The sequence below is a fragment of the Aristolochia californica genome, unplaced genomic scaffold (genome assembly GCF_029961685.1).
Source record: "Aristolochia californica isolate CCGP_79_NKW_82.1479 unplaced genomic scaffold, dmAriCali1.0.hap1 SCAF_6, whole genome shotgun sequence".
In the NCBI taxonomy this organism is placed as follows: Eukaryota; Viridiplantae; Streptophyta; class Magnoliopsida; order Piperales; family Aristolochiaceae; genus Aristolochia; species Aristolochia californica.
Window position 1 is genome coordinate 42,696,298 of NW_027182257.1, and position 14,066 is coordinate 42,710,363.

General features: G+C 36.7%; 1 protein-coding gene across 2 annotated transcripts in view; it reads left to right on the plus strand.

The window, feature by feature from the left end:
• Positions 1 to 10,210: 10,210 nt before the first annotated feature.
• The window catches only part of LOC137967065 (pre-mRNA-processing protein 40A-like), a 32,704-nt gene continuing 28,848 nt past the window's right edge, over positions 10,211 to 14,066 (plus strand). For both annotated transcript variants that reach the window (XR_011116484.1, XM_068813489.1), the window contains exons 1-6: positions 10,211 to 10,346; positions 12,221 to 12,291; positions 12,387 to 12,455; positions 12,630 to 12,941; positions 13,038 to 13,223; positions 13,351 to 13,421. Coding sequence is in view for 1 of the 2 variants with exons in the window: in XM_068813489.1 (XP_068669590.1) it covers positions 12,262 to 12,291; positions 12,387 to 12,455; positions 12,630 to 12,941; positions 13,038 to 13,223; positions 13,351 to 13,421 (668 nt within the window). In the remaining variant the exon portion in view is untranslated. The remainder of the gene's footprint in view (positions 10,347 to 12,220; positions 12,292 to 12,386; positions 12,456 to 12,629; positions 12,942 to 13,037; positions 13,224 to 13,350; positions 13,422 to 14,066) is intronic.

Genomic DNA, 14,066 nt, shown 5'->3' on the forward strand with positions numbered 1-14,066 from the left:
CTGCATTTTGTTGTTCTTTGGGCCAGAGCGGCTTAAAAACTCTCTTTTTCATGCATCATCTCGGTTATAATTTACTATTTATTTGGAAAACAAGAAAAATCATCCTGGTCTATGTTTATACATTAAAACATGGGTGTGTATTCAAATTTCACAGCCTAAGTAACTTGGGTTTCATTTGTCTCTATGTCCTCTGCATTCTCTGCTATTGATTAACCCTATCTCAGAGGGTTCAGTTGGGCTCAAGGTTTTTCATGCATCAACTCGGTTATAATTCACTTTTAGACAACTAACCCTATTTTTCTTTGTATCACTTATTCGTGTTTAGGGTGGTATCCTAAGAGCACCCATCCACAAAAGCTTCCCGACAAGATACAAACCTAAAGGCAGGCAGGTGAATAGGCTTTGTATACACAAATGACAATTTTAATATTTCTTTCCCAAAAAGTGTTTAAAATCCTTGTGATGATGCCTCTTTACTATCTACAGGCAAATCTATCATTTTTTAAAAAATATAAAATAATACTTATAATAAAAAATAAAAATAACTCTTATAATTTGCATAAATTGGAAATAACATTTACAACAAATAATAACAATAGTATTATTAGAACAAAGAGAATTTTTAGAAGGAATGTTTTATTTTTATTTTTTAAATTATGTACACGAAAAATCATTAAAAAAATTATGATAAATTATTATTTGGCAACAAGTAATTAAAATTAAAATTTTACTTTTAGACTAAAAAATATTAAAAACAATAAACCAATAATATCAACTTTCAATTATAAAAAATAAAAGATATAATAAAAACATATTATTATAAAAGTTACTTAATAATTAAAAATGCCTCCATTTCAAATAGCAATGCAAATCGACAATTTCTCTAAATCAGACAACACCATTTTTATCAGTTCATTCAAACATACTAAAATAACTCAAAAGTGAAAATTAATGATTTGAGATTGATATTTCAAATTATTTACGCGATTATTCTCACTGTAAATTATACTGGAAAACTCATCAATGAAATTACATAAATATTCGTCTTTATCCCGGCATCTTACTTGATAGAAAAAATATGAAATATCATCTTTAAATATTGTGTCAACAACTATCATGAATCACAATAAGCGTAGTAAACGTCTCTTGTGAATTCAAAAAATATATAAATGAAATCACTTTGAATAATATTTTTAAAAATTATTTACACTGATAGAATATGACAAAGAGGATTTTAACAATTCCCTCTCCATTTACCCTTTTTTTTTTGTTAAATTCAAATTAGACTTCTATGGAGGCTTGTAAAGCTCTTAAGTACATCTAATAAATAGCCATTCGATGAAAATGACCCAAGCTATAGATTAAAAACTTTATGAGATTTTCCAATATAAAATTTGGTTAAACTCATATCTTCATGTTATATTTTTATAATTTTTGAAGATCATGTTGTTTTATTTGTTTCCAAATAAAGATAAAAGTCATTGGAAAATTCCATGCGTTCGGCGGCCCCATAGGTGTCAAAAAACTAATTTTTGAAACCTAGATTATTGGGGTGAAAGAATTCAGCTTCGATGGCTGCTCTGTCCACCACAAATGGTGGTGGATCTGGGTTACTCTGATAAGATGTAAAGATCATAATCACAGAGTAAAACCAATCATTTCACTGGGAGTGGGAGATGTCCGGTCTTGCTCCCTTTCTCGGTAGACCCCATGAGGTATCTGGGTGTCGGATAGGTGGATTCCTTTTAATGAGGAATCATCCAATTCCTGTAGGCGCGTAGATGGACCTACATCCGAATAGCGGGATGACGTGGGTGGTAAAGAGACTCGGTAGGGAGTCTTGTCTTTGAAATTAATTACCACATCGCCATCGGTTGATTGGATGACATGATCAATATCCTGATTAATCAGGAGTCGTGGAGGAACAACCTGAGGAATAGTCCAGTTGGCTGGGAAATGAATTTCCTCCCAATTGATCATCCTTGGAGTGGCAACATTGGCACTCATCAGATCGGTTTCGATCAAAACAGTCTTACCCTGATCTGGTAAGTGTAATACCTTTGGGACTAAGGTATTCATGATTTTGAAATGAATCCTTGCTATGACAGCAATGGTTTCAGTTCCAGGAATAAAATTATATCCCTGTGTTAGAATCCTCAATTGGATAGATTCTAACAAATTTTTATCTGTTACTGGTAGGGTAAGGTTTGGATGGACATTAAAATAAACAGGTCCCCTACTGAGACTTGTTTCCACTATACCCATTAATGAGGGTTTCCAGTCCAAACAACGACCATCACGGAGTATGGCCTGCAGACATGTGTTCATCCCTAGTAAGGTCAAGGGTTTGAACGCAATCTGGATGCATCCAATATGCATATATTTTTTCTCAGTATCTGCAAGATACTTATTGAGATCTGTTAACTCTAATAATTTAAGAGTTGAATCTTGATTTTCAAGATTAATTGTTTGTTCCATGGTTTTAATTCCCATGGTACTCGAAAGGGTGAAAGTTCCTTTCTTGTAAATTGATGTAGGTTTAATGGACGAAATTGTCCAATCATTCAATTGTTGTTGAACTTTATATTCAACTAAAGATGCATTCTTTACTGATCCAGTACTCCTACTACTGGATGCCATGTTTTGACAAATTAAAACAAATTTAAAACAAAAGTAAACTAAATAAATTAACCTACAGCTACACTAAGAGTGGTAAAAGAGAACCAGAAGGAGGAATATCCTAGTATGAAGTAAACATATTATAAACTTATTATATGAGAATCATGAACGAAGCAAACTTTGATTCCTAATATCATAATTAATTTACTGTTCATCATCTTCTTGATCAGATACACGTCTGTCAACGATTTAAGAGTATAGCGGCCCTTCAACGCCTACGCCTATCCACGGCAACGGCAACACGGGCATACCTCAACGCGACTTGGGTGACGTCCCATATCATAACAAGAACGAAGATGAATAGGAAAAGTATTATAACATTACGACCAAGTTAACTCCCCTGATGATTAAGATATAAAAAATTTATCATAGTTCACTTCATACCTGGATATTCAAGGTTTAGCCTTCCATGGCTCTGATACCAATTACAGCGGGAAGAAGGAAGATTGACAGAAGGCAAGTAAAAGGCGAAACAGGCAAAGAATAACTTTAAAGCACTATTAATGTATTCACAATCTCATATAAAGTACTTACAGCAAACTCCAAAACAAAAGCACACGAGTAGGCAACCTTGAAGACAAAGGGGAAGGTTTTTCAAGTGATGCCTTACCTAAATAAACTAACTCCTTATATAGAAGGAGAGAACTAATGTGGATTTGAACATATTTTGAAATCCACCACTACTACACAAAGGAACCTCTATGATTGAGGCGGCTGTGAGTCATCCTCTCTATAATTGAGAGTCTTGGAAGAGTTATCTTCTGTATCTCCCTGATTGAGATTGGATAGAGACATTTGATGGGCTTGGTCCCAAAGCATCTTTTGTTGACGTAGAGCCTTAACTCTTATCCGATGCAGGCGGCTACTGGCGGCATCCCATGCGTGAGACTTTATGAAAAAGGGCCGACCAAATATACTGTAGGAGCCATGATTAATGTGACAAATAGGCCAGTTGTGGGCCGGAGGATAAGATTTCCTCTGTAGCTTTTGGACGGACTTGGCGGACGAATCTCTGGAACAGATTTATCTGTCATAGTCATATCCTGCAAAATTATTTCTTTTTAGATGTTGCTCTAAATGCCTGCAACATAAGATTAATATATTCTTCTGGATCCTCATCAGGTGGCTGATTATCCGGTAAAGAGTCTTGAGCATTATCATCTTGCTCAGTGATATTATAATCAATTTCTTCATCAGCTTCAGCAGCAGAAGGTTCTGACACAGACATGTTGTCGTCTGCTGGTTGAGAAGAGGTGCCTTCATTGCACTGGGTTACCATAGAATCCTTCATTGATTCTAATAATTTTGTCATAATATCTTTTTCCGATATATTCGGAATCAAACTCTTTAATTGAGTTTTGAAACTTGCAAATAAATTATCGGAGTCATAATGGACTTCCGGGACGCGATGCAATCCAAGATTGTTTTCATTTTGTATGATAGCATACTTAATTTCTGCAACTTTGGTATAAATATTGGGGAAATTTTTCCACCAACGAACATGAAATGTCTGTAATAACACTGGTAGGCTTTTATCATTAAAGCCTGTCGTACAATCCCATCTCCAAATCCATGGTAAAGAAAATACCATAAAGAAGATAAGATTGTCCCAATTCTTTGGGGGGTTTTCATAACCCAGAGCTTTAAGCTCAGGACTGGATTGAGTCCATTTGATAAAACAAGCCTTAATGGGCTCAGGTAATATTGAAATGGGTGGCCCAAATTTGTTCCACCATGCAAATACCCAACTGGGTAGAGGTAATGACCTCGAAAAGACATTCTTTTCCCATTGGAAAAACCAGGAATGCCGATGGGAGGGATTTTGGTAATAAAAGGTATTGTACCAAGAATCCATATAATCCCAATAATTAAATTCCTTATCATTAGGAAGATTAGCTGCTTTAGCCAAATCAAATTTTCCCCATGTTGAGGGATGCATGAATCTTTGAATTGTACATTTGTTGTACGCTCTTGGGCTATCCCATTTAGCCACATTAGTCAATGTATGATGCACTGATATAGAATTCAGATGAACCAAAATGGATTCAAAGGAATACCATCGTTTTCCTGCACGGATGGGACAGTAGGCTTCTCCAAGCCATTTCTGTAACATCTCTCAGGAATCCAATGTACCCTCAAGGTCCTCTTTATTGAGGAGTAAAACGATTTCCGTATCCGGAAGAGTAATATACTCTGGTTCGACTTCAAGTGTCTCTTTATATGACACTGGGGCTTTGCCCTTCTTGTCTGAGAAATTTCCTCTTTCTGGATTCTTTCGGCCTCGGCCTCTGGATTGTTGATTACCACGTCCTCTCATTGGGAGTGGATTGCCCCTTGCGGGGTTATACATGATTTTGACCCTGGAGAAATTCACTGGTTAGAAAATCAGGTAAGGAGTTTAATTCTCCTTTGATATGTTCTATATCAAAATCAAAGGCGCTTAATTCCGCCTGCTATCTGGCAAAGATTTGTTTGGAAGTAAGATTCTTCACATCCTTCTTAAGAATCGATTTTGCTACTGAACAATCAACTCTTAAAAGGAATTTATGATTTAATAAAACATCCTGGAATTTATGAATGTACTTAATTATTGCCAATATTTCTTGTTTAACAGTGGAATAATTAAGTTGTGCATCATGCCAGTTACCAGAGGTAAAGCGAACAAGTTCTTCTTTACCAGATGGATTTCTTTGTTTTAATATGCCACCATAGCCTATATGGGAAGCATCAGTCTCTACCACCTTCGGATAAGAAGGATTAGTGAGGTTAAGGCAAGGAAGTTGCTTGACCTTACTTTTGATTAATTGGACTGCCTGAGTATGTTTGGGAGTCCAAGGCTCAGGGTTCTTTCTGAGTCTTTTATGCAATATTGCGGAGTCTTGTGCAAGATGAGGATAATAATCTGCAATATAATTGAGACTTCCTAGAAATCTCTGAAGTTGAGTTTTCTCTAGTAGTTCATCCGGGAACTTAGAGGCAAACTCAATGCTTCGATCAATGGGAACTATTTTTCCCTTGTGAATATTGTGACCTAAAATCTAACAGAGGTCTGAAACAATTTCATTTTCGGTGCCGATATCACCAACCCATGTTTTCGAATAACTGATTTGAAAACATGTAAATGCTTAAAATGAGCATCAATAGATTCTGAATAAACAAGTATGTCATCAATATAAACAATGGTAAATTCAGAATAAGGAGCAAATATATCATTCATGATATTTTGAAATTCAGATGGAGCATTTTTCAAACCGAAAGGCATAACATTCCATTCAAAGTGACCAAAAGGGATAGTGAATGCAGTTTTATATTTATCCTTTTCATTGATTTGAATTTGCCAATATCCAGATTTCAAATCAAATTTGGAAAAGATTTTAGCAGAAAATAATCTGTCTAATAAATCTTTTTTGTTTGGGATAGGATAACGAATCCATCTCAAACAATCATCGAGTGGTTTATAATTAACCACTGATCTGGGAACACCTCGTTCATTTTCTGCATTTTTATTGACATAAAAAACAGTACAACTCCATGGGGAGTAAGATTTTCTAATTAATTTTTTATCCAACAGATTTTGGATTTCCTTTTTGCACAGGTCTAGTAATGCATGTTTCATTTGGCTAGGCCTTGCTTTGGTGGGAATGGTTCTTTCATTGAACCCATCAATATATGGTAAGGACACAATATATTTATGTCGATCCCAAAAAGCTGTAGGAATGTCACTACAAATTTCTTGGGTTAATAATTTTTGAAGAGAACTAATTTTCTCTTTGATCCCTAGAGTTTCCAAGTGCTGTTCCAGGGTTAACAATTGTAATTCTTTATGCAGGAAACTCAAATGATTTTCTTTTACACTTCTCAATTCAGAAATCTCATTGATAAAACTAAGTTGAGGAGGAGATTTGAAAGAGAAATATATAGGTTTATTATTAACCTGTCCATAGATTCCATGGTTGTCGATGCCTTTAATGGGCATTATTTTCTCCAAAAAAGGAGTTCCTAATATGACCTGTTGTGTCATATTTTTGACTAATAAAAAGTCAGTAATAATGCACTGATTATTAGTGTAGATGGAGGCATTATTAAGTTTATATTTAATGTGCATTTTGTCTCCATTAGCATTGGCTAAAGTTTGAGTTGTCTTCTCAAAATATTGGGTTGGAATTAACCCTTCCTGGATGCAGTTTAAGTCTGCTCCACTATCAATCAGAGCTGTCAGTTTAGGAATGACAAAGTTCTGATCAATAACCAAATTAATAACAGTATGCCATCTTTGATGGATGACTTTGGTCATTTGATTCAGAAAAGAAGCTTCAGATGTCTTTTCTGGAGGCAAATGTTTTTGTTCACATTTTTGTTCAAGCTTTTTATATAAAGATTTTAATTCTTTTAATTCTTGCTTGATTTCTTTAATTTCTCCTTGTAATGAGGAGATGGATATTGGTTGTTTTGAAGCGGTTTCTGCTTCATACCGACCAATAATTTCCTTCAAAGAATAGGGTTTTACTCCTTGGATGGGATAAACTATCTTTGAAGTACTTTGAATTTGATCAAGATATTATTTGATTAAATATCTCTTGGTTTGAGGATCTTCCTCTTGATCAATGTTCTCCAACATACTGGGTTGCATAGAAGTAAGAACATTAATTTGATGCATTTGAGCCACAGATTGTAGGTGTGAACAACTGCAATCTGGGTCATTTTCTGATGGACTGGATGAGGCATAATCAATATCATCCCCATAATCAGAAATTAAGAGAATTTTAGCCAACTGAATTCTTAATCCTTCATCAATTTGAAGTTGGTTCAATTTCTCTTTTGTTTTGCATCTATTTGAATAGTGGCCTAATTTACCACATTTGTAACAGACAATTTTCTTTTTGTCTGGAGGAGTCCTTCGAGGAGGACGTCTCCGAGGAGGAGTCCTTCGAGGAGGAGTCTTTTGATGAGACTGTCGTTTGGGATATCTCCTACTCTGGTGTGAGTAGGGTTCTAGCCTCTTAGAATGAGAGACTTTCCCTTTACCCTTCCTTTAATGGGAAGGTTGGGGTCCTGTGTCACAAGCAAATTGTTCACAGAATTCCCCAAGCTCACGCTTGCCAGAAAGATTTTGTTGCTTAAGCTGAGCCTGAAGTTTTAAATCATTACATAAGGCCAATCCTTCTTGGATAATAGCACTGGTGAGGAGGCCGTATGTATATTGGTGGTAGTTGATTGCACCACCTTCATTACCGATCCTCTTTCTTACTTTGCTAGCAAAAAGAGTAGGTAATCCGTCAATATATTTTGCTTTCCAATATTCATTATTGGCATCCGTTTTTTGCATAACTTTGGTGAGAAAAACATCTTTATACCACCTAAAATGACTAAGAGTTTTACACCTTAAGTTTTGCAAAACCTCTCTTCCCTTATTTGTTTGGGAAGTAAGTCTGCCAATAAAATGATGAACAATACAGGAGATTAAGGTATAAACTGCATCGTCCTCGCCAAGGTATGTGGGACCAGCTTCAGTTTTAATTACCTTTTTGGAATTATAAATTTCCTGATGTTGTTCATGGGTGAGGACATTATCCCACCAACCTTTGAGGATTCCCGAGAATCCAGTAGTTAACATTTCTGCTATTCCTTGATCGGAATTCTTATGCTGTCGACAGATGGTTGCATACATTAACATCCGTTGACAATGTTCCATTATCTGATATTCAGATAAGCCATCTATACTCCATTCATAGATGGTTCTCCCATCATAGGATTTTTTATCTAAATACAAATTTTCTTCATACGATAGGTCCTGAGGAGTAGGCCTATGGTAATATCGTTTGTTCTTTAGATCCCATGCCCGAGTAGATGATTTTGTAAAATCCAATTTTTGGATACTTGGTTGATCTTGAATCATTTCCTAAAGAATTGCTTCAGTCTGTCGGATATTAGTTAAACCCAAATCTACAGGATTAGGAGTTTGACTGATATCAGAATCAGGGTATGCTGAAGGAGTTAAATCTTCAGTATTATTTTGCGATAAAGATCCTTCATGAGAATCTTCATCCGAGGTTTCGTCAGCTTCCAAAACATGAAGAATTGGCAAGTGTTTTTGGATATGTTGACGAACCACATTAGCCTGTGCTTCCGGCGTCTTTTGGGCTTGTTTAATCTGCTCTTCAAATAGTTTCAGTTTGCCAAACCTTAATAACAATTCTTCGATAACCTCAAAATTGTTATCTAATTTAAAGTTTCTGACTGGAACCGGTGGTTTGATGAGTGGTTTATCATTCATCAACAATGGTAATTTTCGAGAAGATAAGTCATAAGGATTTTGACAATATTTCTCAGGTGAATCCTTTTCCAATAAATCTTCCATACGTGTCAGCTGTTGGCCGATAGTTTGGAGATTTAAATTAGTAAAGTTGTTTTGTCTTCTGATTTGACCCATAGGGTTTAGGGTAATTTCAGGATTGACAAAAGCAACTGCTTCGACAAATTCAGGGGCTTTTCCTGAAGGACTTGCAAATTCAAGTCGGATTGGATCAGTAGGAGGATGAACTGATCTGATATTGATGCCAGACATAAGATGCCATTCTTTCGTTAGGGTAGAAAGAGTGGGGGCATTGGAAGAAACTAAGGGTCGTTTCTCCGCTTGCTTGAGTCTGGTTTGCATGAACCAATCAACAAAGGATATAATAACCTTATTTGTTTCCAAATAAAGATAAAAGTCATTGGAAAATTCCATGCGTTCGGCGGCCCCATAGGTGTCAAAAAACCAAATTTTGAAACCTAGATTATTGGGGTGAAAGAATTCAGCTTTGATGGCTGCTCTGTCCACCACAAATGGTGGTGGATCTGGGTTACTCTGATAAGATGTAAAAATCATAATCACAGAGTAAAACCAGTAATTTCACTGGGAGTGGGAGATGTCCGGTCTTGCTCCCTTTCTCGGTAGACCCCATGAGGTATCTGGGTGTCGGATTTTAACAATTCCCTCTCCATTTACCCTTTTTTTTTTGTTAAATTCAAATTAGACTTCTATGGAGGCTTGTAAAGCTCTAAGTACATCTAATAAATAGCCATTCGATGAAAATGACCCAAGCTATAGATTAAAAACTTTATGAGATTTTCCAATATAAAATTTGGTTAAACTCATATCTTCATGTTATATTTTTATAATTTCTGAAGATCATGTTGTTTTGTGGGCATTTCTTCCAAATCTAAGCCTCCCACTTGTGGCTTTTTACTCAGCAAATTGATTCGGGATTTGGGAGAGTTAACTCGCTTTCGAAGGATGACATCGTCTTAAGTGACCCGACTTTGAATCGGTCAGACTCGGATTTCCTTGTACGAAAGTAGCCCGAGTTCGAGTCATAAAACCACGCCGGCCACCAGAGGAAGACCGACCCGACACCGAGTCTTGCGCGCAACTCTGCTCCCCATGTACCTTGGTCCCACTTCCACCTCGCGTGTAACCGCGAGGCATCATCCTTATGGCGCCTTTACATAAGTGAATGACCATGATTACGTTTCAGTTTTCACACTTTTTATTTTTAATACCCGTAGCCTAGGAGAGAAAAACCCAGAGAGAGAGATTAATCACCAGCTAGGGTTTTCGTTTCTCCGTCCTGAATCGATACCGAGAAATCAAGCTTGCGACTAGGAACTGCGTTTCTGATACATAAGTACGTCTGGTCTACAAAATTGTTCTGCCTTTTGGTAGACTTTTCTTTCCATCGCAACTTAGTCAGTACTTTCTCTGTGCATTTTCTGTGGATTCGTTGCTATAAAATGTAAGCCTGAAGTCTGTTTTTATTTCGACATCCTGACTTCTGGAACTGGAGCTGGACATTTTTCGGTCTAGACTAATTTTGACGTCAAATCTATTCCTTTATTTGTTTATTATATATATTTTGAAAGCTTACCTTTACATTTGATTCATTTTCTTATCTGTTGTTTAAGGTAGAGAAACTCTAGACGTGAGTAGGAGAGCTTTTTGTTGTCGATTACTAATCTGTGAGGGTAACTGTTAAAACTTTACTTTTTGTCGAACTTGTGAGATTTCGTGCTCTCAACTAATTTCAATATGGTGGTGTATATTATTTGGAGTTGATTTGGATTTTTTGGGTTCTGAACTTTTTGATGAATGAAGTGCTGTGGCCAAAGGAATTAACAAATTTCATATGCATTAGTCGACATCAGTACTGAAACTGTGGAAAATATGGACGTTTGACTATTCAATATCCTGGAAACATGGGCAACCTACATAGACAATACGGATGCAAGCTAGTCTAGAGTACATCTCTTTTAAATTCCTTTTTTAGGACTGCATTCGTTTTTTTACTGTTATAAGCCCATTTAAGGTGGATCTAATGTGATAAAAAGACAAGTTGCTTAAATTTTCTTATACGGCCTAGATTCAACAGGAATATGACTGCCTTGTCTTTTACATCCCTAGGTGAACCCTAATTTTGTATGCTGATTCCAAGTAGCTCAACAGGTGTCTTTTTATCTTCTGAAGTTGTATCTACTTGGTTTGTTGCATAGAGATAGCTTTGTGCAATGGTTTTGGTTTGATAGCTTAAGTGTTTGAGCAATGTATTGGTCTTCTACTTCTGAGCTATTTTGGCTTACTATTAGCCAATGTAGTACGCCTGCACCTTTTAGAAAAAAGGAAATATGTGTTATATTGTACTTGTTAGCTTGTGCAATTTTCTACTGAAATATAAGATTATGCTGTACACTTATTCTGGGTGCTTGGTGATGGCTGTTCTTAACATCCAAGATCTTAAGCTGGAGTTGTATAGGTGCTGCAATTTATGTTACAGGTTGCATTCGAGAAGTTCATTGACCTTGGTTTTTATGATTTTAGGACACTTCAATCGTATAGTGATGGGAATTGTGATGATTTGGCATAGTTTTGTTATTTGTGCATCATTTTTTTGTCTTTATTTTACGTTGTAGGGATACTGTCATCCAGACGTAGTATAATGTCTTTTATGCTTTCAATATTATGAAATTATCATGAAGGGATAAAATGTTTGAACTCTGACTAAGGAAAGAAAAACTTTGTTCAATTTTCAGCAATTAATTGGGCGTGTTTCTATAGTTGTCAGAGTCGGAGCCTTTGCTACTCAGTTCCGAACATGTCATTTGTTTTTTGTTTCACCCTACCAAATTAATTTAGGAATAATGTGGAGTATTTGAATGTGGTTTAAAGAACAAGTGCTCTGTTCTGAAGTTTGGTGATTTCATATTCGTTGAGTGATCCATTTAAAAAGATTTATGAATGCAAACAGGTCAATTCTATGGCTTCCACATTTGTTTTATTTGTTGTGTAGGCATTTTACTATGGAAATTGTTCTTTGGCTCATTAAATTATAAAGGTTTTTGATTTATTTGTGTCATGCTTCTTTTTCTGTATCTATTATTTCTGTTGTTGTAGTCTTTTTTTTTTTTTTTGTTATGCTATCCTTCCTGTTTTATTCCTCCTTTTTCTTTTTTATCATAATGCTGGGAAAATTTTGTTACCTTTGGGCTGAAATGTGGGTTTTTGCAGCTATTTGATCAGTGTTTGAGGCTGCTTGCCTCTTTTGAGGAATGGCTAATAATCAGCAAAGTGCACAGCAGGTGGTACAAAACATCTTCCTTTCATGTAAATATTTATCTTGATCACAACTATGATACGATTCTGATTGATTGCTTCATGCTGCAAATATTTGTAGCCCCTCAGGCCTCCAATGGTGGGATCTGCAGGTCCACTTCAAACCTTTGGTGCACCAATGTCTATGCAGGTAAATGCAGTAGTCCATATAAGAACTTACATTGAGTCTTCTTGCTTACCAATCGGTGATTGGTTGTTGTACTTCTAATGTAAATCATGATTGAAGGATATTGGCTATTTCGGTGCTACTTGCTGTATTAGCCATTTTTACCATTTTAATGAAATATGTTTGTAAATATTGCAGTTCAGACCCACGGGGCAAGCTCAGCCCGCACAACAGTTCTTGCCTGGAGCTTCCCAACAATTTCGACCACTTGGGCAAGCTGTCTCTGCTCAGGCACAACAATCCCAGTTCTCCCAGCCTATGCAGCAAATACCACCTCTGCCAGTTCACCCAGGACAGGGTCCACCTTCATCACAAGGAATGCCATTGTCTTACGGTCAGCCAAACCGACCCATCACATCTGGTTCTCCATCCCTCCCACCTCACCAGAGTACACAATCAGTTAATAGCCATGTGCCAGGCTTAGGAATGCCTCTCTCGTCCTCATATACTGTAAGTTGTTTGCACTACTTGTTTCATGGCTGATGTGATAGCTCGACCATAGCTGCCCTTTATATTCATTACTAATGTACTATGCTCTGGTTGTAGTTTGCAGCAGCTTCATATGGGCAGACTCATAATATCAATGTGCACTCCCCATATCAATCAATGTCACAAATACATACGTCGGCGACTTCAGTGGGTCCACAGCAATGGAGCCAGACTGCGACTCAGTTTGTCACGCCTGTACCACAACCTGGCCAGCAAACATCAGTTACAAACATTACTGCTCCTGTGAGAAATTTGTCCATTTTCTTTGATCTCTTTTTTTTGTGCAGACTTCTTCTTCTTCTTCTTCTTCATACCTTTGTTTTCCTTCATCAGTATAATCAAATCTGATGTTCACTGTTGGAAATTTCAGGCAACCAATGTTCACCTTAGTCTGCAGGCTTCATCTGATTGGCAGGAGCATACTGCTGCTGATGGAAGAAGGTATATGAATTATGATTTTTCTTTTTTTCTTGTATGACTTTGTTGAAGTCTTTGCCTGGGTATTGAATTAAAAGATGCAGAGTGATTTTGAGGACTTGTAACTTGTCCTGGGTTCCGTTGTGTGTGTGTGTGTGAGGGGTGGGGGGTGTATGAAGATCTGATCATATACTATGAGGATATTCAGAAAAGATACAGATGCTATCAGAGTAATGGGTCATGGGCAAGGGCATTGTAGATCCTCAATCCAAGATGTATTATCTCATGTTTTGTGGATCAAATGTGTGAAATGTAGAGATAATACCTCTTGTGCAGCCCCGTCCATGATCACAAACCTCTCTAGTGTGCAAATAAAGGTAAAAATTCCTCTGTTATTTTGTGACCAGTAGGGTCACCAAGGGTAAAATCTTCAGTTTAATCTATGCTCAATAGCAGAGGAGTGGTTGGAATATCTCTGCAGCCACTGCTCCTTTATCTTTGACATTTAGGGAGCCATGGTGCATGTTTGGCTTCAAAGTATGTGTTATATTCTCTTATGAATGTGGTCTAGCAATTCCTTTAATGGCCCTTCCCAAAGCATGGGTGGCTGGATAGTAGCGATTGAGCACTGGTTTGGTCAGTCTACTTTGAGAGAACCTTTGACAGAAT